The following is a 27,667-nucleotide window of genomic DNA, read 5'->3' on the forward strand; positions in this document are numbered from 1 at the left end:
AATTGAAACGAAAATATATTAAAAAGGAATGCAATTTTTAAATAAGAGAGCGAAAATAAAAAACTCGTTAATACAAAAACAATAATAAAAGTTCGAATTTTTCGCCTTTACATCCAGAAGCCTTTACCAACAAAAAAATAACTAGCTTAGGTCTAACATATGTTCTCGCCTTATGATTCGTTGTTTGTGGTTTGAAGCTTTACCATTTTGGATTTTGTCTAAATGTGAGTTTGCCTTTCATTTTTCTTTTTTTTTATTAGCTTTTGTGTTGTTTCTTTTTTCATGTGTTTTGTTTAAGCGAATTTTTTTCCCTTTGATCAAGGCATCCAGATGTGAAGCCGAAAAATTCGGACTTTTGTTATTATATTTATATTAGCAAGTTTTTTGTTTTATTTTCTTTGTCTAGCTAAAAAATTTAACTCGTTTTTAATATATTTCCTTTTCAATTTGACTCAGACTATTTGAGAGATCACCATCTTACCTAAAAGTCATAACTGACATCCCCCCCTTTCATTTGTTCCACTGCAACTCCTAGAGTAGTCTTGTTTTAGGTCTGCAATAAGAATAAATGAAACTGAAATATTTCCCCAAATTTTGCTTCCTACTGATCTCTGCTCATTGTGTTGGTTTGAATACATATATGGTTTAAGGCAAAAAAGAGAAATTACAACCACCTTCAGCTGAAATGGTAAATATTATAGCTGACCCCGATGGTTTGAGACTTAAATGTAGTTCTCGCTAGGGAGATGTGCATCTATGTCTTTCAAGGTAAACAGTTGTCTTCCGGATATGCTGTTTTTATGAAAACAAGCTAAGTGAATGAACCTATCTGAAATACCTCAAGTATCAAATCACGAAAATCTCATTTTCACTCACCTAAATAAACTGTTTTTTTTTCGAAGATTATAGAAAGTGTGTCCAGAAAGCGACTGTTTACCCTCAGTTTGAAAATTGAAAAGTCGATTTGCATTGAGAACATTTTTAAAAATAATACGCGGGCTTTTTAAAGCCTGCACATGTCTCTTAGTATTTCCTCTTCTAGGTTTGGCGAAGTCTTGATGAAGAAATTGCAGCAACTCCTATGCCCCCTGAATATGCCAATTATTTCATTGGGATACTTTGCAAGGATTGTCATCAAGTGAGATTCTATTCATTTATTTTTCTTATCATAATAATCTGTTATTATCTTTGTCATTTCCTCTATTTGTTTCTTCTTCTAATATAATAATAATAAAGACTATATAAAAAAGCGAGGAATAGCTGTCATATAAATGATACGAAGAAAAAAAGGAGACACGACACTGCTTCGTATGCAGAAAAAATGATTTCCCTTGTTGGTCGAGATCGGCGATTGCAATTCTACTATATGGGGTTTTAGGCTATGGTGGTTCTAATGGTGTAACACTGTTTTCGTGGGTTTCAGGCCATTTTTAAAAACGTGTTTGTTTTTTTTTCGTTTTTGTCATTCTTATAAATCTGTCTTCGCAATAAACTTTTACCATTAAGATAAAGGGAAGTAACTGTCAGTATTCCTGAATCAGCTTCAACTGCCGATTCTTCCTCACTTGTCAGTTTTTTTTTTCAAAATACCTTTCTAGATTTTTGGTTACTATGGGATAAAGTTCGTTCTTTACTAGGTGTATAGAGCGCCAATTGAGGAGATTGCTAATCCAGTTTTCAATCCAATGTTGTTGTTTTTTAATTAGAACCTCTTCATAGGGGTGTAAAGAATGCCAATTATTTTATTAGGTTTCTTTGCAATAATTACCATCAAGTGAGATTCTATTTATTTGTTTTTCTCATCATAATAATTTGTTATTATCCTTGTCATTTCCTCCACTTCTTTCTCCTGCTACTATACTAAAATGTCTATATAGAAAGCTAGGAATAACCATCCTATAGAAGATTTAACTTTTCGTTTCTTTATTGGTTTAAAATTTCAAACAGGAACAGATTTTGTTCCAAAAGTGTTGTTATTGGCTTCCTATTCTGGCATACGCTGTAGGAATAAGGTGATAGCATTACTACATCCCATACGTGAATCCATAAAGTTAAAGGACATATTTTACCACGGAATTATAGGAAAATAATATTTCTTTCCCTAAGAATAAAAACTGAAGACTGCCTAAGCTAAGTCGTTCGTTTGTTTTTCTTTTTTTTTGTAACGACATGTGTACTTATTAAAACTTCCCGCTGAAAGAAACTTACAAAGTTTTCGTTTCCGAATTTTGCTTTTATTTTTTGGGGCTAAGAAATAGATGTTACCGTTGAGACAAAAAAACAAAAAAAGAAGTAAAACTAGTTAACGTCGCTACAGGTGATTATGCTGACTGCACAGAGTGTATTATCTACCCATATGTCTTTGACTTGACTGCATCCTGATTATCCTGACTGTACAGAGTGTACTATCTACCCACATGTCTTTGTCTTTGACTTTGGCAGATGAATTATCGAAACTATTTATCTGAAGCACGAAATACTACCACTAACAGTTCACTACAGCACCAAGCCGCCTGACGAAACAATTAAGAGACTATATACAAGGATATGTCCTTTTATTAGACAGTGAAACAAATATATACAAAATCTCTAGATATTTCGATGACATAGTCAGTCATCATCATCAGTAGAGAAATCTAAAATATATGTGAAATTTGCTGTGACCCGGAAGTTATTATTTTGTTCGGTTTAGATATAGTTTGTTTTAATTCTAATACTTTAGTTTCTCTACTGATGATGTTGACTATGTCGTCGAAATATCTAGAGCTTCCATAGATATTTTTTTTTCATTGTCTTATCCTTATTTGGAGCTCTTATTTGTTTCGTTATAGAAAAGGCAGTGTGGTCTTGGAAAAAATGCCAAAGCCGCCTGAGATGTCCACAGCTCCACCTTCACCCCAGTCTGTTCAAACTTTCACTATTTGCCCCCCTCCAATGAAGTTCCGATAGCCTTGAAATTCTTTCTTATGACCTCTTCCTATTCCATTACGGGATGACCTGTTTTTCGTTTGGTCCAAGATGGATGGCCCTAGTCAGAGTACAATATTTGGCACCCTTCATCCATAAAGTAAGGCCTAGCATTCTCAACCTCTTTCATTATAGCCCTAGGAAGTGGTATAAAATTCTCTGTGGTATTTTTTTTCAAAATAATGTACACAAGCACCGAAAAAAAAGAATCTTGTGCACTTTTTGTATTTGAGAAAGGTTTGGAGCTTCTCCTTTTTATAGAAGTGCCATTTTCCTCCTTTGGCAATCACCCTTATCTCAATCCAATTTTACCGCCGCCTTGTTGTCGAATATCTATTTTGTTTGTCGGCGAAAGACTGTCACAAAAGAAACTGGTTTTATTTGAACACCAGCCCGGTGTTCAATTAGCTTATTACAATTCATTTTTATAATTCTTAGCATTCAATAGCCAATTACAATTATTGAATTGCGTTCAACAGGACTCATTTAAACCTATTTGACTTAATTATTTGCTTATTCTGCTTTAGAGCTCAATAAGTGGTAATTCGTCCTTTTAGGGATAGATAATACTTGGATTATTTATCTATTCGTATAAGCTAACAATGTTTTTGATTAGTTTTATAGGTTTGCTTTTTTTAGAAATTTATTTTGATATTCAAACCGCATTTAAAAGAGCGCAGTAATTACGCTTGTAGAGTAAGTTGTTGTAACTAATTTTAGTTAATTGCAACGGGCTCTGTTGAACACAGGGCAGGTCTTAGTTGTGGTAAGGCGAGATACAACATCAATAGTTTTAAGCAAAACCTTTGACTTGGTTCAGTAATAGGGCTGGTCAGTGTGACGTCACACAGCTAGCTTGACGGGTTAAATTCAAAATCTGGGTGAAACGTGGGAACCAAATACAAGCATACTTTATATCAATTTGCTTTTTTCTGCTTAAAGCTTATTCAATTGACTTTAAAGCAACACCTTAGGTAGGTTTCACAAGAAATGTATGCAAAATGATACTGATCATTGGTGTTTTGCACCTAGGTCAAGCTTGGCAAAGGTAAATTTCTCAACTGAAATCTTCAAGATTGTACCAGGATTCCTCTGTGATAATTTAAGTGCCTCCAGAATGAGCAGCTACCCCTCTAAAGGGGGGGCAGCACCCCTGGGGTGATGGCGCGGGGGCCGGGGGGGAGATCAGAGGCTATAGGCTATGATGAATATTTCTACAAATAAAACAAAATATGATCAAAGTGACTGTTGTCAAATCAAAATTGTAAATCACAACTACATAGTCACCTTCACATACAACAGTGTAGTTACCCCTTCCCCACAACTGCTTTATATACTGCTCAGATAAGATTGTCAGTTGCCAGTAACCTACTTTGCCTAGGCTAGCCATAATAACTTTTGATAGTATTAATATTTAATTTATTCAAGATTCAGCAGCTACCCATATCCAGGGGGACAGCAACCCTTTGTTGACTGAGACGGAGGTGAGGATGATCATATATGATGAATACTTTTACAAGTAAAGCAAAACATGATCAGAGTAATTATTGTCAAATCAAAAGCTTTAAAATTAGGCCTACTTGCAAATCTAGGCAAAGAAAAATCAAATCTGACTTATGAATTCATGAGTAATACTTCATATTTTACTTATATATATATATATATATATATATATATATATATATATATATATTATATATATATATATATATATATATATATATATATATATATATATATATATATATATATATATATATATATATATATATATATATATATATATATATATATATATATATATATATATATATATATATATGGACCTTGCTGTCCAGTTTGTAGGGTTGCTGAACCTTAAGTAAATTAAATATTAATACCATGGAAAGTTATTATGGCTAGGCAAGGTAGGTTACTGGCAACTGACAAACTTATCTGAGCATTATATAAAGCAGTTGTGGGGGAGGGGTAATTAGACTGTTGTAGGTGAGGGTTCTTTATATATATATATATATATATATATATATATATATATATATATATATATATATATATATATATATATATATATATATATATATATATATATATATATATATATATATATGTATATATATATATATATATATATATATATATATATATATTATATCTAAAGTATGAATCAGTAATTTATAAATCAGATTTAAATTTTGGAGCTTGGATTTGAGAATAATTTTGATTTGACAATAATCACTTGAATTATGTTTTGTTTTACATATAGAAATATTCATGATATAGCCTATGATCACCACCACTGCCCCCTCTCAATCAACGAAGGGTTGCTGCCCCTCCCTCTGGATATGGGTAGCTGCTGATCCCTGAGTAAATTAAATCATCATAGAAGAATCCTGATGCAATTTTGATGATTTCAGCTGAGAAATGTACCTTTGCCAAACTTGACCCAGGTGCAAAACACCAATGATCAGTATCACTTTGCATACATTTCTTGTGAAACCTACCTAAGGGGCTTCTTCAAAGTCAATTGGATTAGCTTTAAGCAGAAAAAAGCAAATTTATATAAATGATCCTTGTATTTGGTGCCCACGTTTCACCCAGGTTTTGAATTTAAAGTGTCAAGATAGGTGTGTGACGTCAGGACTGACCAGCCCTATAGAGAGAAACATCTATCTCATAAAACACGCTATGGAACTCTTATTGGGGATTTATATATACAATAATATTACAAAGAAAATTTGAACAATGTGTAAAACATAAGTAAAATAAAATCAGAGCCATAATATAGAGTAGATGTATTCATTTTAAGTATATATACTCAAGTATAGTATAAGTATATATATGTATATATAAGTATATATTCAGCCAACATAATTGAATATGTGCCATGCGGAGGTAGATCTGACCTTGTGTACTTAAAAAAAAATTTGGAAGCTTTTGTGTCAAAGCACTTGATGGTACTTTAACTTGATAGAATCACAAAGATATTGTTTGGAATTAAGGACATTGTTTTTTCTTTATCAAACTCTGAATAATTTATTAGTTTCCAGTTTGCATGTCCATTTTATAATTCCGACAGAATAGTACTGGATATTCTACCAGATGACTGGATCATCGAAACTGGAAGTAACAACGATCAATCCACTTGATCAATTTATTTTCTGAAGGGCTCGTATGTATATGACCGTTTTTCAGATAATCCTCTTACAGGAATTTTTTTCTTACAGGAATCCTCTGTTCGCTACCATCCGGTTGGAGCCAAGTGCCGCTCCTGTGGAAGTTACAATACATGCAGATCCTCTAATCCTGAACTTTTCAGTAAGAATAACTATATTTATATTTAATCCTGGACTACTAAGAGCGTTTCATGGCCGTCATGGCTAAGTGGTTAGCGCGGTGGGTTGAGAATCCTTTGTCCGAGGGGCATGGGTTCGATTCCTGGTATGGCCGGTTATTTGATATAGGACGGGGGTCAGCGGCGTGACTGTAAGCTCAGCCTGAGTCGACCCAGATCTAAATGGGTACCTAGAGAAGTCTGGGGAAGGCAAGCCGGAAGGGGGTGACGGCACAGGACGGCTGTCCCCCAGCCCCCATTGCACTTCCTGGCTGAAGGGCCACGAAACGCAGACCATCACTGCCGGTTTGGACCTTGAGGGTGTAGTGCAGTCATACTTATTTACTTAAGGGCGCTTCTTGAATATTGTGGGCACCGTTTGAAAACTTTATGTGTGACATTTTGATCAAAATGCAGTTGTAGTTTCCTTTATATGCAGTTTTTAAGTTGTTTTGAATCGTAAAGGCCGAAAGAACTTTTGAAATTCACTTGAAAGGTTATTGCGTAAACCAAAAGTTCTTTTTTTTTTTGTCTAAAGTCAATAAATACTACAACAAATGAGACTACAAATGAAAAATCGATACAAAGTTTCGATCGGTCTTTAGGCGGGACCGACCGATTTGGTTTTTTAAGTTACTCGGGCCAGTAATTGGGCTTTAAGTTATTTGTTTCGATTGGTCTATAAAAAAATAAGATGAAACAATATGAATGTGATTAATGACTATCAGAACATAAAAAAACTCAGATTCACGTCTCAAGTCAAATGATGTTAAAATTAAAACAATAATCATACCCCTAACTCACGGCCAATTTCGGCCAATAATCAAGGCTAGTAATCTATTTTGTCTCGAGTTCGAACTCTCAAGGAATTTTATTGGGGGAGGGAGGGGGGGGGCTAGAATATTGTGTTTTGGAAAGTGGGCAAACTTTTTTCTCTAGCCCTGAAAAAGAGTATATGATACGGTTTTTGTTTGTCTCCTTCATGTCTCTCGTCTGATGGGCTGTTTGGCTCGTCTGACGGGTGTTTGTTATAAAGCAATCGCAAATGTATCACAAATATAAATCGTGGGTGTAAAGAGGGAGGCTTTGAATAGATTGGGATCGAGGAGGAGCGGGTGTAGCTGTGTTGACCCCAGGTGGCTTTTTGCTGTAGTGAGTTGTTAGTTGTAGTAATCGTAAATAAAAAATAATTGAAACATAAATCGTAAATGTTATCTGAGGAATGTGCGGAATTTTATTTCTTATTTATGTGTTGTTTTTTTTTTATTATGGCATCGCTGGAGTATTTTTAGTAATTCAATGTAAGAAAACGGGTGTATTTATTATATAAGGTCTTTTTAAATAAACTGAGGGGCTACTATTCTAAGGGCACTATATTACCAGCGCTTGTATCATCAGTTAACTATAAGTTATCCTCAGTTATTAGCAAATTTTTGGGGTTCTAGTGGTCAATTTGAGCTGATTGCAAACTAGGTGGCATTATTGTTAGTAAAGAAAATGTAAAGTTTCAAGATTTTCAGTATGCGCCTTTACAGGGGTATATTATATCACGATTTTTTTTTAGATTAAAAGTGAAATTGTGTTTATAAAAATCGACAGCATGTTTTAAACGGCGGTAACTCGTACATTGTAGAAATCGTCTATCTGTTAGTTAGTTAATTGTAAGAAAAATGAATCCTACTTCAGTCACTTTTGGTAGGGCTTTCATGTCTCCCCCCCCCCAACCCCCCCTAGAAATAAAAATCAAAATACTGAAGATTATTTCTGTAGTTTCTTGCAATTTTCACAAATCTTTCAAATGTTTTCGAATGTGTGCGCCCCACCAAGGAGCGTCGGGCCCCTCTATTTATGCATATTTTCCTGTTTACAGTTATTCTGTTCATGTAGAGATAACCTAAAATCCTAAAACCAAAATGCTTAAAAATTGTACTTTAATTCAACAAAAGAAAAAAATGGCAGTGTTCCAATAGGGCTGCAAATAGAGAATAATAAAAATAATACTAGATACAATATTAATGATGAAAATTCCGACACTAGGAAGAATTTGCCTGTACCAATTTACTCTTTTATATCTCATTAAAGGCCACTCAATAAACAGCTTTACGTTTATTCTCAAATTCATAATAAAAATAAACAAAGCATTTAAACGGGCTTTGTATGAATTTTCTATACTTTGTTTTAGCCACCATAGTACGTGCATAAACTTTAAAATCTGTATCTAAAAAAATGATTTAAAAAAATTCATTTTATTGGATTTTAATTTTCGCTTTTCTTGTTCCAGCTGAGCCTCCAGAAGTAACCACTCGACGTGGGACAGGCTTTGGGGAAGTGATTCGTATATCACATGGACGTGGGAGAGCCAATAGTGAACCAGTTGTTGAGACCAGTGATGGTAGTGTCAATTCATCTGAAGAAACCGGTGACAGTTAGAGACACATTATTTTAGTGTTTATGTATGACCTTGTCTTATTATGAAGTTGGTTTCCTACTCTCTAAGCTTGCATCCGTATAACTATGAAGTTGAAAATTGGTTTTCCTTAGCGATATAATTACACGCAATAGGGAATTTTCTCCCCCTTTAAGAAGTTTCTACCTGCCTCTCCCATGAAAACCTTCCACGAAAATATGTAAAATAGTGTAAAAACTTGGATATTCAGGCTCAGGATCTTTTTTGAAGCTCCTGCTCTGCCCTCTTTCCCCCTGACAAATTCTGCCAGTTCTCACTAGACTTTTGATTATGTTAATCTTGTCAGTGTAAAGATTTCAGGGCATATTTCAATACTTCTGAAATAATTGGCAAAAATTATTCTCTAAGCTGTTCTCAAAGACCAGACCAAAAAGTGCGGGCAACTTGTAAGAATAGAAACTGGCGCCTGCGTCTTTGAAAATCACTAAAGCCATATAGCATTTGTCTTTTTATTATTTTTTTTTCAATCTTCTTAGCTGTGTTTCTATCAGAAACTGAGATCAGGTACTTATTACTACAGTAATTATACCAATTGCAGTACCTAGAATAATTTTGAATTTTTATTATACTAAAAAATGCCAAGAAACGCCAAACGCTAAATGGCGTTAATTATTTTTTTTGTCGACGCTAATGCCAGTTTCCACTCTTATAAGTTATCCATATTCTGCGGGCAAGGAGCAGCAGGCCGATTATATGTTCAACAGCTCTTTGACCCTCATAGGCTACATTGCCCTCCTTATTCTCTCCTTATTATGAGCTTGACACTAGTTTTGGGAAATTTTCTCGCAACTGTCAAGACGTCACATGGCCTTTAAGCCTGATAAGTAACGATTTATGCCTTGGAATTAATAGAAACTTGATTGTCTGAATTAAATATATATTAAATTTGGAGTTTATGAAAATTTGGGCACCTCATCGTTTCGCTAAAAAATGCGACCTAAAATCAATGCGTGGAATCAAAATTGACTCGTGTCATTATCTTACCCCAGTGTTGTGTTATTTTATTGTGTTTTTTTGAACATTTTCAGATCGGTGTTTATTTCATCCAGTGAACGAAAATTCAACTGCCTCATTTTCGAATCTTAATGTATAATTCTTTGTAGATTAGAATGTTGCTTTATATCCTTGTCTACTATTTTAGTTTATTCAATAATGGAGTTCGTATATAGAATTTTGTTTCTTAACAGAGCTTTTTTCTTTCAATTATGTGTTCAATTAATTAGCATGTTTCTGTTCCAATGATAAGCAGCGTTTTATCCAGATACAAAAAGGTGGATTAGTAAAAAATTATATTGCTAGACAGTTAATGAAAACTAAGTCACTGATCACGGGTCTTTAGAAATTCAAAATGCGTCGTGGTATTTTTGACAAATGGGGATTATAACCCATCTCTTAAATTAAAGAATGTTTCGAACGTACTCGAAATTCAATACGATTAAGACATAGTGGAAATTTGAATTTCGAGCAAGCGGAATCTGAAGTTTCTAGGTTTGATGAAAATTGGAGAAATTTAAAATTAGGAAAATGAAAATTCCGTGTAAAAACAAATCAAGTCATTTTTTTTTCAAAATACCGAGTTAAATCCAAAATTTGTCAAATCCGTGAAAAACCATAGACATAAGGGCCGTTTTTTAGCACTAAGATCTTACATCTAAGATGTTGCATCTTTCTGCCAAGATTATCGGTTTTTTAACTCATCTTTGTTCTAAGATCTTACAGCTCACTGATGTTAGCAAAAAGTGTTAAGAACGCCACTGTTCTGCCATACAGAACAATGATGAGAGAACTTTGATGATATGCTCATCATTGTATTCAGACCGCTGATCAGAGCAGAATGGTGAAAGACGTTTGCATAAAAACGACAAAAGATGTAAGATCTTAGTTCAAAGATTTCACTTTTAAGCGTTTTCTGACAAAAGATGTAAGATCTTAGCTCATTGATGAGTGAAAAAACAGGCCTATAGTAATTTATAATGCTTACAGACGGCTTCTTGTGCCTTTTCTGTCATGATGCCATCATAGCTTCGCCTAAGGTGTTTTACCGGCTCGGGTATTGCAATTTTTCCTTTATATCTAATGTCTATTTATGTTATAAATCTATTAGGAGAATAGATGAACTATAGGAAGTAATAGAAACAAATTTAAAAAAAACCGTGCCGTTTTTGGGTGATTTCTGGGGCAGCAAAATATAGTTTTTGACCAGCGTTCTATTCCTGATTTAGCTCCCAAAATACTGCCAAATTTCTCTTTTTTGTCCAAAATCGGTTAAATCCCCTTATTTTAAAACTATAATTTGTATTTATAATGATAATATAATGATATAATGATAATATAATAATATAATGATAATAAACAGTTCTGAGTTTCAGGGATTTTCCACCTACTGTGCCTCCCTTGCATCAGGCCTGACAGGGAAAGAATGGGTAATATATAAGAAGTATAACACGGGATGAGTGCCTATACTGTAGCAAGACCTATATGGAACTCGCACTTTGAACCCTGAGATAATCTTCGAAGCTATTTTATTGAAAGAGTTGTCTGAAAGGAATGATTTCTTAACTGGTATCATGAATTGCTAGCAAAAGCTTCCTTGTGCAAACAACTAGTTATCAGTAAGATTTAAAAATTTGAAACATCTTTCCAGTTTTGTCCCTCCCTTTTAAGATTTCACTGGAAAGGTATATCACAGACAAATGTAATTATCAGGGTAAGTAGCAGCTAATAAAATGATGAGTAATGTATTTTATTTACCAAACTAACGATATTTCCGACTACAATAATTAGTTTTATTTACCTCAAAAAGCATGGGTAATCTTTGCTGGTAATATTGAAGAAAAAGTGCAAGGACATTTTCAAGACGATACCACGATTTGGTATTAGAGTATTTTTTTAAGGAGGTATGGGTTGGACTGGTGAAATATCTGCAACGTGTTTTTTATACCTCAATTTTTTAGTATAGTGCAAGTTTCGGTAATTAAGGAAATTTTCCTAGAAAAAACAAATCAAGAAAAGCTTTTTTTAAACCTTTTTTAAATAATACTCTATTATCCTTTAAAAAATAGTTTGGGTCTCTTGATCAGTCGATTGTCTATCCACTGAATCTCTGAAAATTGCATGCAGGGCTTATCTGATCTGCACAGTCCCAATAACTTCTATGATTAATCTTCCTCTGTTATGTTTCTTATTTGGGTATTTATACAGTTGCGTCAATTCACGGAAATTTAGGGGAGGAAATGGGTTAAGAGGTCTTTTTTAAAAATATAGCGGATATAGTCGGTTTTTGTGGGGTTTGGGGGTATAGGGGGTTTGTCGTTTTTGTGACGAAGCTACCCAAAAAGACATTTAAAGAAAATGAATATCCACCAAAGGAAAGGTGTTTTCGAGATCTTGGAGAGAATACCCTTCCCCCCTAAATGGCGCCACTGTATTTATAGTCTTTGATTAGGGTGATTTTTTTTTGTTCTTTAGTGGCCAAAATCTATGACAACCTTAAACCTTCCAGTCTCCTAGACTCATTAACCTAATTAATCTGTGGGGTAATCATTATAATACACTTGTTTATAGCGGTGTGTTTATGATAGACATGATTTTAAAAAGCGTTTCTTTTATAGTTGCCCCAATATAAATCAGAAGTTTAAAAAAGATAAAAAAAACACAATAATGTGATTTACTGATATGAACTTTAAGATTTGCTGAATGTAACGATTGTCTATCCACTGAATCTCTGAAAATTGCATGCAGGGCTTATCTGATCTGGGTGATTTTTTTTTTGTTCTCTAGTGGCCAAAATCTATGGTAACCTTAAACCATCTTCCAGTCTCCTAGACTCTAACCAAATACCCTTTTGATTTTTTTTTTTTTGCTCTAGATTAAGACGCTGAATCTGGTGATTAATCATTCAGAAAGATTGAAATAATCCTTTAATAAATCATTATCGCCAATTGTTGTGTGGGGTAATCATTATAATACACTTGTTTATAGCAGATATCTAATAGTCAATCCAACTTGGTGGTTTCAACATTGTGTTTACCAAGTTTCCAAGTTCCTAGCTTGAACAGTTGAGCTGTATTTTTAAGTTTAGGTTTATATTTTAGCTTGATTTTATATATTAAAACTGTAAAATAAAGGCAACGGATTATTCAGACTAATTCTACTGGCAAATAACTTGTCTTAACTTTTTATCTCTTTTAAATCGCATTTTAACCCTTTTTAACATTTTAACAAGGGTGTAAAATTTAAACATGCAATGAAGCAAAGATGACCATATTCTTTCTCAGGGTATTGATGAGATTCAGAAAATGTATAGCTTATACCTACCATCATAAGAATGTTTCAAAGAAGCTACACTTCTAGGCATTCTTGGTCTAAACCAAGACACTCAATTTGTTGTACTTTGGGGTTGCAGGGGGATCCATTTTTTATGGAAAAGGTATTCCATCATCGCGGTGAATAACGGAAAGAGCCGTTTGAGTCTATTGGGAAATATATGGCTCATCCAGAGAAATGTGGAAAACTGCCTAAAATCCTTATCTAATCTGCACATTATTGATGCCAAATTCTTCTCCAATGACCACAATTGGAAGAGATGGAGATGTGCTAAGGAACCGGAAAATCTAAAAGAAATTCTAAAAATATGGTCATCCTTGTAATTTTGTTTATTTGAATAGTAAAATGCTAATTTTGGGCAAGATGTATTAAAAACATGTAACTTAAACATATTGCGTGCTTGTATCAGAAAGTTATGGTCAGTTTTTTTTGGAAATTCAAATTATGGGCTTATGAAGTCAGTTGGCGTATGACTGCTTAAAGAGCCTTCTTTTTAAAGTCTTATGGTTTACCCTTGGGTACAGCACACACTTACTGTGTTGAAAAAAAAAGAGATTCAAATTATAAATTCTTTTAAAAATATCCTAGCTTTATGCTTAGTTAATTGCAACATTCAAAGTTCTTTTGCCTAATTTAGTGGAACTATATTTGAATTGTCAAGGTTGTGTGGTCAATTTAACTATCAATAACTATAAATCTAGGATAATAGTTGATTAGACCTCTATGTGTTTTAAATTGTATTATTATCAATCCCTTTCATCAGACTTTAATAAAATCATTATTTGACAGCTTTACTCTGTGTCTAGGTTTTTATTATTTTTTTTTTTTTTTTTTTTTGCACGTGCACAGTTCCTAAGGACAGAATCAGAGGGTTTTGTTGTGAAAGTGAAGCAAGCTAAATTGTGCATGTCAAGGAACTTGCATCCCAAATGGGGTATAAATTCTTGTGGCAAAGGACCTCAGACGGGCCGTGCTGTGCCAGAGCCACGCCATAGTTACATCTGTTGATTAAATGTTGACATTGATAAACGGCATGCGTTTTTACTGGATTTTGACGTCGCGCTTGTATTACAAAAAGCGGAAAATAAAATGGCAAGAAATTGGTTGGAAAAGCTTGTGCTAACACTATTTTTTATACTTGCTAAACTATGTCTCTATATTTTGCCAGATTCGTCTTAGAAATAAAAACTTGCTGTTCCAAATTCCACCTTTTTACTATTTTCAAAAATTACGCCTTGAATCTTAACTCTAATTGGCCAGTCTTAAATTTTATACTGAAAAGTTGAACGATTTTCAACTCGAAATTGTAAACAGGATGTGTAACTGGGGCTGAAGTCGTGGGTGGCAACTAAAACAAATATGTCTGTAATGTGACCAGGGCATTGCAATCCTGAGCTATGTTAGGATAAATGGGCTCCAACAGGAATGTACGCGGAAATCCTGTTCAGGGGGAGGGGGTTAATAGAAAAGGAGCAAAAACGAGTGGTTATGCGAGAAATCCTTATTAATTGAGAGCTTGAGGAGGCAATCATCATTGGTTTAAATTTACAAAATGACGAGAAACCAGGGTACTACAAGAAAGGATAAGGACTACATTATCAACACTATAATGACAAAACACTAAAATCCCGCTAGGCCTTGTGTGTTAACTTCAATGGCGGCAGATTAAAAAAAAAAATCCTAAAAAATTGCTTCCTATAGTTTTCTTGGCAGTTAATATAAAATCCTCCTACCTTGCTTTAAGTGATGGTGAGGGAAGAGGGTGTTGGAAGCCGACATTAGCCCCGGGTGCTAAAAACCATAACTACACTTGTGGTTGGTAGTTGCCAATTTTTGCTGGTCAACTAATCTGTTTCTGCAAGGTAACAAATAAAATGTGACAATCGGGACAGAGGAAACAGGCCCTAGAATCAGAGTTAAAAAACCATTCGTAATATTATCCTCTTACTGAACTGTAATTGTTTAATATGTCCACTGAACCCAACCTATACAGGTTAGGATGTTTCACCCAAATGCGGGACACACTTCACTTTGGCTAATTGAAGCCTGATCTGGACTTGGAAGAAGCCATCTTTCATAAGGAGATATTTTCTTCCTTGACCCAAACAAAATCTGCTAATCTGCCTTTCTGCATCTTGTTAGGATCTCAGTATAATTAGAAGTTTCTGATTTTCCCTAAATGTGTTATGTCTCTTTTTCTCACCTGGAGATAAACGAATAGGACTTGCAGCTTTTAATGCCAAAATTGTTTGTGTCTTATCAGAGGCCAAACAAAAGTCTTCGTTATAGATTAAAGCTGTTTGGCAACAGAAATAAAAAAAACCCTAAAAAGTAAGGTTATCGGCACCTAAAACATGGTTTTGACATTGAATGAAATAATTTTTTTTATGTACAAATTTGGTTCGCTTTCGAAATAGCTCATGATGCAAAAACTGCAAAAAGTCACTTGTTTAATTTTATTTTATTAATAAAATTACCAAATAGCCTTACAAAGTCATTCTTCAGTGGTTTCATCTTTCTTTTTTCTGTATTTGCACTGCATCCAAACTCTGTACATTGTAAGCTGTCGTCCACGATTCACTAAAAGTCTCTTGTCTTCAATATTTTGTTCTTCTTCGAAACCAGCCTTCGTGAACAGAGACCGTAACTCATCTGAAAATTAATCAAATGGTAAAACAAATAAGATAAGATTTATTCACAATTAAATAAATACAATATTAATACACGGTGCTAATCCCCACAAAGGAGGCATGAATATTCCCCCTCCGTTATTTGGTCTGTAAAGGATGGGGTATATACATTTCTACATTAATTAGAGAAAACAAGAAAAGGAAAAGAGAGAAAGCGAAAAAAGGATTATGGCGATTATAACATCATTCAGCAAAGAAAAATATATAAAAAAAAACAAAATAAAAAACCACAAATAAATAAATAAAAATCAACTGAAATCAATCCTTCCCAAAAAATAGATTCAAAGAGAACCCAAGAGTATACCTCATTTTAGCGTTAATCATGTTATATCGTGTTTTTACTTCGACATTTTTGACTATACATCTATAGTTTCCAATGCTGACTAGAAGAGAAAAATAAATCTGGTTGTTCACTATGACACCGTGGGGCACAATTTGCCCCAAAAGGATTAATAGGCCTTTCCGCCAATCTCAAATTGACAATAGTATTCTAGAGGAAGTAATTTGATCCTTTATTTAGCAAAACCTTTACAAAGAAAATATTCTTACGAAACAGAAATAATCCTTTTCTTAGGTCAAGTTTCATTGGAATATTTTACATTATTGCCCAATGTTATTGTTTTCTTGACAAAAACACCGGCCATGTTGAGGATTTCTTAATTAGAATATTGTACTTCAATGAAACTATTCACGATGAACTCATAAATGCAGAGAATGAGGATAGTTTTCCCTGGATCCACCAATGATTGCAAATAGTTCTAGGATGGTACAAGATCTAACAAAAATGTCTTTTCCCAACGGTTGTCAAGCTTAAGCATGGGTATCATTATCCTTAAACAGTTCTAAATCTTTATTAGAGCGGTTAGACCAGTATCCTTAAAGTACAAAGACATCAAAATCAAAACATTTCTTTCCCTTGACCTCTGTTTATTCCTGAGAACTAGGATTAGGACTAAGATCTAAGAACTAGGATTGTCTAAGATATTTTCTTTGCTTTGTTTCATAATTATGAAGTTTATAGTGCACCCCATTTCGTCAATGTTGCCACGTTGAACCGCAAAAATAAATAACCAAAACTAAATGTATAAATTTAACAATGTCTTTTCTCGCAAAGAATCCAACATTAAAAATCTGTTGAATACCAAAGACAATTAAATCTTCTAAAGGATGCTACACCTTCTCAAGCTGTTTGATGCCATAGGTTTTTGGCTTTTTTTTTCTGGTTTTTACCCACTTTTTGTTTTTAATTTGACGGCTGCTTCTACCAAAACTAAATATTTGCATGTTAAGGTGTTTCATTATAAGCTGAATTCTCTACTTTTCCTAACTTTTTAACATGTACGCGGTTATTCAAGTTTCCACTTAATGACTTCGGAAAATTAGATTTTCTTGTCACTGTCGTTGGTACCTGAAGATACCTACAATTCAAGACCGTACTAAGGATTTTTTCGGAGGGGGTTATTTTCTTGGGGAGGAGGGAGGTTTTGCAAAATTAACTTTAGAAAAGCATTAAACATTGGATTACATACATTTTTATTACTTTTTTATGAGTCGAACGAAAAAAAATTTGGGGGTAGTTTCAAACTCGGCAACCCCCCGCTGAATACACCGCTTGCTACGATTATACTGATTTTCTCTATCCACTATCAGTAATTGATGATTCCAATGCAAATACTATGTCGTATACTAAGCTATAATTTCATCGAGGGGCACAAATTCTCAATTTCACTCTTGGGAGAGTGTAAATAGGGAGGCTTTAAATAGATTGCGATGGAGGTGTGTGCGTAGCTGTGTTGGTCTCAGGCGACTTGATGCTGCAGTGAGTTGTTAGTAGTAGTAGTATTACTAAATTAGTTCTGGTAGCTTATTCGACGTCTCTCAGACGCATAGGCTTTTTTCACCAAATATATTGAAAGAAAAGCTGTTCAGATGAACAAATTGACAACTATTGTTTTTGTACCGATGTATTTGGATCTGATTTCATACGAATTTGAAGCAAATTATATCATCAATTTACGTAACCAATCTTGCATCCTATCGTATCTACCAACAATCGGATTTCTTTATTTTGAATGAGAAAAAAAAATCCAGTTTAGAGTCATTTAGAAATTCTCAGAATCCTCTGAATTAAGATTCTGAGAAGAATTTTGATGATTCTGAAAATGTCTAAATAACTTTAAACTGGATTTTTGGTTTAACTAAAGTAAAGTTCTCCGAGACCCAATTTTTGGCTGATACATATGATAGTGTGCAAGAATGGCGACGTTTTGCTAATTTAAAATTCCACCCATTTAAAAATCGCTGTTTGATTTTATCTGGAACCCCCAAAAGATAGAAAAAAAGCGTATTTTGATTCTGCCTGGCATACAAGTAATATTCTATTCAGTCCACCATGGTGATATAAAACCTGCCTGTAGTTGATGTAACTTTATTGCCTTGTGACAGGATAAGTTTGTTATTTTTTTTAAGACGATGATTCAACCAAGCAAGACAGTATGATAATAGCTGAATCATTTCCAAGGTTTCGTTTTTCTTTTCTGACTCATTACAGTTCAAGCTCTGGAAATAAAACTCGACTTAATGTCTTTTTTTAGCAGCCTCTGATGAATTTTACGAAATTTCTTTGAATTCATACAGTCAGCAGATTTCATTAAAAGGTGACGAATTAATTAATATTAATCAGTATATTAAATTAAATATGTAAAAAGTAATTAACGTATTGCTAATTAATGCATTACTGAGTTACATTAATTAAAAGATTAAATATGTAGTTTGGTAAGTGTACCCTCTTTTGAGTAAGGAAAACCTCGATGTAACACCCTCTGCAGAATTTTGGGACAGACTCAACAAGATGTCAGTGATCAGTAGCCCCGGCAAAACAACTTTTTTTATAGAATGAATCTTTATATTTTTCTATTTTTAGTATGTTCCATTTTTGTCTTTACCATTTCTAATAAGCCACTGAAAAGAAGATGAATATTTTAAATCGCTAGATGAAAAAAACCAAATTATCTTCAAGAATTAAAATCTGAAAACAAGAGATTACTCAAGGACTAGAAATATTTATTAAATTTTCCATACAACTTTTATTACTAGAATCTTGCGTTTCAAATTAAAATTGTAAATTCAAACTGTTTAGGTATAGGAAATGGTAGGAAAAACTGTCTCCTAAAAACAGATGTTTAGCCTGCAAAAAAATCCGCTGTTGACTTTTTTCAAATAGAAAAAAGTCTAATATAAAAATTTGTTGTTTTAAAATCCATATTTGTTGAATGGTAACTTTTAAAATTTTATCTTTTCGGGTTAATAGATTGGTTTCACATAAGTAAGAACATAAGAGTAAGCGAGCCTTATGTTGTCGAGCAAAACTGTTTTTTCCATCCTGTTTTGACAGTCATTTGAACCGTTTCTTATTTGACGAAAAAATGGATACGGTACGGCTGTAAAGACCATCCAAGGTTGTTAGAAATCATTCCTGCAAACTAATGAAACAGATATCATTCTATTTTGAATATTTAATCATTACAGTGTAACCACTATTACATTTTTAAAGACACTTTCAGGAAAAAAGTACGTTTTTTTATGTTTATCTTTTCAAGACGGCATTTGCAGAGAAGCTGAACTCTCCAGCGTTTCTAAATCTGCATTAAGTATTAATAATAATTTGAAAATACTTACTTTAATTTGATACTATAATATTTACATAAGATGTCTTTGTACAGAAACTAATAATGTTTTTATTGTTTTGTGAACTACGTCTTTCAAGTCATGAGTGAAAAATTAGAATAATTATATTAGCCTTTATCCGATTGATTAAAAAGTAGATGAATAAAAAAAAAAATTTAACTGAAAGCAAGGAGCAACAGTAAAACTTAAAACGAACAGAAATTATCCTGCATGTGAGGGGGGTTGCCCATTCATCTACCCTCACTCCTTACACTAAAGCCTTAAAGTTTAAAAAATACTTCTCACCCAAATTCAGCGGGTCTTGTGTTTCAGGAGTGACTCTTAAAGAATTGTGACAAAAGGTTGTGACAAAACTTCAACTGATAGTGTGATTGAACAAAAAGTATGACACAACTTCAACTGATAGTGTGATTGAACAAAAAGTGTGACACAACTTCAACTGATAGTGTGATTGAACAAAAAGTATGACAAAAATTCAACTGATAGTGTGATTGAACAAAAAGTATGACAAAAATTCAACTGATAGTGTCATTGAACAAAAAGTGTGACAAAAATTCAACTGATATACTGAATCTGATATCGTGGTTTTCTTTACAATCACTTGAATTTTTGGGGATGTTTCTCCATTTTTGGAAATCAGGCAATTTTTCTCAGGTTATCAATCACAGGTTATTAGGTTATCAAGACAATATTCGAATAGTCATTTGGCCTCGTTTGATTCAACACTATTCTGTCAACAGAAATGTTGTAGACAACTACAGTATTATTTGACCAGTTTTCTTTGACAGGGAAATACAGATTGGACAGAGGAAATTACAGATCGCCCCCTTTTCGCTTAGAACTAATACAAATTACCATATGATGCCATTTTAGTTAACAGTGTGTAGGACTTCTCCTGACGTAAGATGATGGATTTTTTTATATATGTATTTCTAACAGACAGTAACTTTTTTCTATTTAATTAATTTTTAGAATTAATTTTTCAATGTTTAGTATGCTCCATTTTTGTCCTTACGAATTCAAATAATCCACAGAAAAAAGATGAATATTTTCAGTGATCCGATGAAAAACAAATATCTTAGTGTTAAAATCTGAAAACACAAGTGATTACTCAAGGACAAAATATATTGATTAAATTTTACACAAATTATTATGTATTAGACTTTACGTTTTAAACTATAATTGTAAATTCGAACGATCTAAATCTAGGAAAAAAAACGGATGTTTATCCTTCAAGAAAATACACTGTTGACTTTTACCAAATATAACACGTTTTCAATAATTTTCAATACTTTTATGCCAGTGTATTGAAGTTTTATTAAAAAAAAAAAAATACCTTAAAAAAGAAGAATTTAAGAGTGTTTCTTTAACTTCAAAGTTAAGGAAAATATTCCACATACTGTAACAATTCAAAGTATGTAAGTATGTGCACTCACTGGATTAACAACCTTTCTTAACTGTTAAGGTCTTTACGTTGCAGACTCAACTGTGGCAACCACACAGGCAAACCTGCCACCACCGGACAAAATTCAATATGTTGCCTAAATTTCAATTTTGAATAGTTTGCCCAATTTAACATTTCTCTGTCGACAAAGAAGAAAACAGACAATTAGTTTGTGTCATCAGAACTCGACGTTTACATCAACCGACAGAACCGACACTACACTACCGACAAAAACAAATCGAACGCTTCTACAGTCGAGGTAATTTCGAGACACATGCATGAATTCTCTGTTCTGTCAACATGAATTATGGATCGAGCAAGGCTTTATTAATATCAATATTGTCTAAGATTTAAACGACGCTTCCTGACTGTTAATGTCCTTACATCGGCCCTGGAGTGTATTGCCACAGCTGAGGTCGAACTCTGGGTTTCCTTTATGCTGAGATCAAACCACTGTGCCACCACAGGACAAAATTCAAAATATTGCTTAACTTTCAATTTGAAATTGCTTGCCAAAATTTTCAGTCGGCAAAGAAGAACACGGACCATTTTTTGTGTCATCAGAAGTCGACGTTACGCCAAGATACTACCGACAGAGACAAATCGAACGCTTCTACAGTCAACATAAATCCGAGACAAAAGTATGGATTCTCTGTTCTGTCAACAGGAATTATGGATCGAGCAAGGCTTTATTTCTTATCTGACTTGTATATTTTTGCCATTTTCCCCAAACTACGTCATTTTTGACATATATTTTTGTCATATTCTCCATTACTCTCATTATACGACTTTGTCTAAGGTATACAATTTTCGAATATAATATCCTGTGAGCAAAGGTAATATTTTTACCTTTAATTTCTCCTCTGTGTCCTCCTATAAGGATTTCTCTCACCCAGGGGGAATTTTGTCAAATGATGCACAATATCGTTGTGTCCAAAACAAAAAGGTTGTGTCTCACCTTTTCATGGTTTGATAAGAGAGCGAAGTTGAGTTTTAAAGTTATTTAAAAAGCTCTGTTTTCCAAATATTTAAATGAGAATAAATATATACAAAAACTACAGTGCATGGCTAAGCAATAAGACTTTCTTTTCGCATATAGTTACATAAAATTATGCCTACTAGAGGTAATCTTGGGGCCCTCTTAGATTGGCTGGAAGAAATTACTGAAAAAATTGAAAAACAGGGTCCTAAAATGCATTTTTTTTGCAATTTTGACAGGACAGTTTTGAAGGTATGTAGTTCCCGGAGAAGTATTACAAATCCTCCTAGAAGCTTGCATATATGATATAGCTTCGAAGGAGGGGAGATACCAATTCAGAAAATTGTTAAAATAGGCAAATCATACAGAAAATAGAAAAATTTAAGGTAATACTATGTAGATCTCTTAACTTTAGCTGAAGCGCACGGTCCCAGATACCTTCATAGGCCTCGATTACTTCACTAAGTAATCGTAGGGAACCTTTCAGATAGAGGTATTGAAACATTTGTTGTCCCAATCACGATTGGTCTCCCTTACCTCATAAAACGCAAAAAAGGAGGCATATCAATGCCTCCTTCTAGTAGTGTCTAGGGTTAATTTAAAGCTAAAATTTGAGAAGGGTAACTACCTCCCGGGAAGGTATGATGTTGGTAGACTCCATGATGAGAACTTGATAGAAAATTTCCAGGAACAGTTGAATACTAAACTTGAGAGTTTAAAATTAGACAATGTGGAAGATGGATGGAATAATTTTATGAAAATAATTGTGAAGTTGTTGATGGTGTCTTAGGAAAGAAATTTAAGAGCTCAACTAAGAATATTAGTGAAACAGCCTTGTGTTTAATAGAGAGGAGAAGGGGCTTGTACAAAAAATTATCTGAGTGATAGATCATATGAAAACAAAAGAAATGAAAAAGTTAAGTTAAATAAGCATTGAAATATAAACTAAGGGGGTGTGAAGTGGAGGTCATGGATAAAATAGCTTACGATTTCAAAAATACAGCCAGGCGGCATACTAGTAAAATATTGCATTGGTCTCCTATCAAGTGGAGAAGCAATTGTTGATTTGATCTAGTCCCAGTCGAAGATAGGAACGGGGCCACAATTAGTGATAAAAAAATGGTTAAAGAGAGATGGGCACAACATTCTGAGAACATGTTAAACTGAGATGGAGTTGCATGAAGAGATATAGAGGAAAATGAAAAAGTTCGTGATACATTGGATGTGAAGGAAGATTTGTTTTGTGAGGAAGAAATAGCGGCAGTACTAAAAGCATTAAAAAACAATAAGGCTCCAGGTGCTGATAGTGTGGTAAATGAGTTTCTTAAATATGGTGGCTCTGATGTTAGAAATAAGTTACTGAAGATTTGAATAATATTTTTGAAAAAGGGGAAATATCTAGTGGTTTTTTTGAAAAAGAGGAAATTCCTTAGGAAACCCTAATTAAACCACTTTATAAAAAGGTGATAAGAGCGAGTGCGGTAATTATCGGGGCATTAGTCTGGTCTCTGTAAGAAACAAACTACTTAGTAATATGATACATTTTACACTGAGAGATACTGTAAACAAAGTTATTAGAGAAAAAAACACTGCGGTTTTAGAAAGGGTAGAGGATATGCCGAGCAAATTTTCGCTCTTAGGTTAATAATTGAGAAGTGCCTGAGTTGTCAAACACCTTTGGTCCTCAGTTTTAAAGATTATGAGCAAATGTTTGATTTAGCTGGTAGAAGAGTTTTAGCGAAGGTCTTATCCTTGTATGGTATAACGGAAAAACACACTAGAATTATTAGTGTTATGTGCGAGAACAACACTGCTGCGGTTAAGGTAGGAAATGAGGTTTGCAGCTGGTTTTTTATTAAATCAGGAGTTAAGCAGGGCTGTGTTCTATCCCCCTTTGTATGGATTATTTTGATGGAATTTGTCTTAAGGAGCACAGGAAAGGCAATGGGAGACCACGGAATCAAATGGGGAGGAAAAAGAATCTTAGAAGCTACAGTGATGATTTGCTCTCATAGCAAGATTTTTGAAAAAGGGGAAGTACCTAAGGATTTTAGGAAAACCTTAATTAAGCCACTTTATAAGAAAGGTGATAAAAGTGAGTGTGGTAATTATCGAGGGATTAGTCTGGTCTCTGTAGGTAGTAAATTACTTAGTAATATGATACTTTTTAGACTGAGAGATGCCGTAGACAAAGCTTTAAGAGAAGAACGGTGCAGTTTTAGGAAAGGTAGACGATGTGTCGACCAAATTTTCACTCTTAGGCTAATAATTAAGAATTGCCTGGGTTTTCAAACACCTTTGGTCCTCAGTTTTATAGATTATGAGCAAGCGTTCGATTCTGTTGATATAAGAGCTTTAGTAAAGGTTTTATCCTTGTATGGTATACCAGACAAATACATTAAAGTTATTAGTGCTATGTTCGAGAATAACACTGCTGCGGTTAAGGTAGGAAATGAGGTCCGCAGCTGGTTTCGTATAAAATCAGGAGTTAAGCAGGGTTTTGTTTTATCCCCCTTTATATGGATTATTTTGATGGACTTTGTCTTAAGGAGCACAGGAAAGGCAATGGGAGACCACGGAATCAACTGGGAAGGAAAAACTCTCTTAGACTTAGATTACATTGATGATCTAAGCATCCTAGATGAGAGTGTGAGCAAAATGAATGAACTTTTAGAGGTTTTGCGAGTTCAGGGTGCTAGAATAGGTTTGAAAATTAATGTTAGGAAGAATAAATCGCAAAGGCTAGGAATAAGTGAAGATGAAAAGGTGACGTTGAGTAACAAGACGATTGATCAGATGGACAGCTTCACTTACCTTGGTAGCATTATTAGTAAAGACAATGGGAACAGTGAAGCTGTTAAAAGTACAATAGCCAGGGCTCAGGGTGTTTTTTCACAGTTAAAAAAAGTTTGGAAGAATATGAAGGAAAGTCTGCAAACCAAGATTAGAATTTTGAAAGCTACAGTGATGACAGTGGTCAAATTTGGCTCTGAAGCATGGGCGCTCCAAATAGCGGATTAAGATTCGCTAGATTTTTTCCGGAGAAACTGCCTACGGATTGTTCTGGGTACCCGACTGACTGACCGTATCACAAACAACGGGCTATACGAAAAGTGTGGTTCAACTCCGCGTTCTAGGGCTACAATGAGAGAAAGGTTGAGATGGTTAGGGCACGTTCGGCAGATGAAGGATGACATATTGCCGAAAATTGTCCTTCTTGTTTAAGGAGGGGGGGGGGGGAGGAAGGGTTAACTTCTAGTTATAGATTTACGGCAATGACGATTTTGAGGTTTTTTGTTCAATTTGACGGCATTTTTGAAAGGCTTCCAGCCCATTTTCGAAATTCTAAAGATTTCTTCTTGTAGATAAAGATAACTGTAAATTGAATAAAGTTACATAGAAAGTATTTGTCATTAGGCAGCTTATTTAAAAAAAAAACTTCTTAAATTTTGGCTATGGTTTGTTGTGGTTTACTCTTTACTAGGGAACAGTTATTTCCGTAACCAAGATGAAATATAGCTCTGCGAATTCAGTGAGCAGATAAAGACCCACAAGAGGGTGGGTTTCTATAACCCACCCTAGAGGGTGGGTTCCACAAGAGGGTTTCTATGAAGAAAATCTTTTAAATGTCCTTTTTAAAAAAAGGACGAGATACGGCGTCCTGTTTGGGCAGAAAATATGATACTTTAGAAAAACCATGCACACTAATTTCATTATTTTGTGCGGAAATCTGTATATTACCTTGAGTGAAAAAATATACCCTAGTGCCATCTCCTCGAACATAAAAGTTCTCTCCAAGACATCTGTTTTTCTTAAAGCGTAATTGAGCCATGTCAAATCGACCATAATCTCTAAACAATATTCTACCACCAGGTTTTAAATAGGAAGACAGTTGATTGACACAATTTTGCATCCTGAAAAAGAAAATTACTTACTTATTTTACATTTTATAACATTATATGAGTGGCTAAAGTGCCATTTTGATTACCTGAATCAAACAAAGAACTGAGACAAATGACCTCATTCCAGTTTATCATTAATATGCGGATTAATTCTTGCTGACCCCTTTTTCATCATTATCATCACTAGTTACCATATACCTATAATTGATTATTGTCACGAGAGACGAATTTTAAATTAATTATGAAATTTTAAATATTGCTTTTGTTTCTTTCTACATATGAATATTTTCCTTTCACCATTTGCCGTAAAATAGATCTAATATTCTAAATTTAAAATTACACACTTTACATAAGCATGACTGAATGTCAGCTGCAGCTGGAGGGTGATGAAGGTTCACATAACATTGAAATCACAGCCTTGCTGAAAAGCCTTGACGGGTTACCCTAAAATTTTATATTCAACAGGAAACGTAATATAGCAAATCCCTTTTCAGCGTCTAGACAAACGAAGAATAAGTACATTTTGTGAAAAAAAGCAGATATTCCACCCCCCAGACCAATTTGAAAAATGTTCTGCCCCTTCAGCAACACTTCATTCTAAGGGACGGATCTGAGAGAGTCCTATAAGTACGCCAACATATTTACATTCATAAACAGAAAATGTTTGTCCGAAGCTTCAAAAAGGCATTACATCTATAAGCTAGGTCAGGCCATCACTGAAAACCATTTTTCAAAGAAGTATGCTTTTGTTCTGATCAGATGATTCATCTTTATGTTCTTTCAAGACATGTATAGATTGAGCATAGTAGATACATGCTTCCTTCTTTCCACACTTCCATGCCTAGATATTTGTTTATTTACAGCATTTAATTTCCTATAACAACATAGAATTATTTCTATTTGTCTTTGACGATTTCAGTGAAAAGTGCATTAGTAACAATTCTTGAAAATTAACTGATGCAAAATTTGAACTTAACAAGGCGAGCAAAATAAAGTTAGCTACTGCTTTGCCTAAATTTTATTGAGATTAATTCATTACAAAAAAAATTACAATCATTATGATACCACTAGGTGGCTACAATTACACCACTCCCGTAACCTAAATTAACACAAGGAAAGATGGAATTAAAACCTCATAGAAAAACTATGGTCAAAAAATGGCTTTTTTCATATTCTCACTTTAGACTATGGTTGTTCAAATCCAAAAAGGGAGGGTTTGAATAGATTAGGATGGAGGAGGAGCGTGCGTAGCTGTGTTGGCCTCAGGCGGCTTGGTGCGGCGGTGAGTTGCTAGTAGTAGTAGTAAAGATCTGCTAATAATCTCGTTTCGCATCTTTCCAAATAGGATTAGCCTAATTGACACATTCTCAATAATAAAAAGACAATCGAGAAAAATTATAGAAACAATACTACAATAAAAGACTTTTTCTAATCACATATATAAAATTGGAACTCGAAGTTGCTGGTCAGGTATGGCCCTGAAACGCGGGCGCTTCAAAAGGTTCAAGGGATTTGTTAAATGTTTTCCGAAGGAATCGTCTAAAGATAGTCTTGGGTACACGTCTGACTGACCGCATATCCAACAGTAAGCTTAACAGAAATGTGCTTCATCCCAATTTCTAGGCCTATAATGGGCTTATAACGGGACAAGTAAGATCTGTTTAATTTATTCTATGAACTTTATAAAAATGGGGTTCATCCGACTTTCTAGGTCTACAATGGGCTATATCGGGGTGAGTTAGATCTGTTAAATTTCTTCAATAAACTTTACAAAAAATATGGCTCATCCCAGTTTCTAGGGCTATAACGGGATGAGTAAGATCTGTTAAATTTTTTCTATAAACTTTACAAAAAATGGGATTCATCCCACTTTC

General features: G+C 34.1%; 2 protein-coding genes across 4 annotated transcripts in view; one reads left to right on the top strand and one right to left on the bottom strand.

The window, feature by feature from the left end:
* Positions 1-12,612, top strand: part of LOC148946681 (RING finger and CHY zinc finger domain-containing protein 1-like) — a 41,706-nt gene extending 29,094 nt beyond the window's left edge. Inside the window, exons 5-7 of the mRNA XM_089096330.1 lie at positions 1,043-1,138; positions 6,192-6,282; positions 8,580-12,612. Coding sequence (XP_088952456.1) covers positions 1,043-1,138; positions 6,192-6,282; positions 8,580-8,728 — 336 coding nt within the window. The 3' untranslated portion in view covers positions 8,729-12,612. The remainder of the gene's footprint in view (positions 1-1,042; positions 1,139-6,191; positions 6,283-8,579) is intronic.
* Positions 12,613-15,537: 2,925 nt separating this feature from the next.
* Mettl2 (methyltransferase-like protein) overlaps positions 15,538-27,667 on the bottom strand; it is a 41,337-nt gene continuing 29,207 nt past the window's right edge. For all 3 annotated transcript variants that reach the window (XM_089096328.1, XM_089096329.1, XM_089096327.1), the window contains 2 exons: positions 25,633-25,805; positions 15,538-15,743 (listed from right to left, as the gene is read on the bottom strand). In XM_089096328.1, the coding sequence (XP_088952454.1) occupies positions 15,586-15,743; positions 25,633-25,805 (331 nt within the window). In that variant the 3' untranslated portion in view covers positions 15,538-15,585. The remainder of the gene's footprint in view (positions 15,744-25,632; positions 25,806-27,667) is intronic.

This window comes from Artemia sp. Qi Xiang Cuo, chromosome 11 (genome assembly GCF_049724085.1).
Source record: "Artemia sp. Qi Xiang Cuo chromosome 11, ASM4972408v1, whole genome shotgun sequence".
Taxonomy (NCBI): Eukaryota; Metazoa; Arthropoda; class Branchiopoda; order Anostraca; family Artemiidae; genus Artemia; species Artemia sp. Qi Xiang Cuo.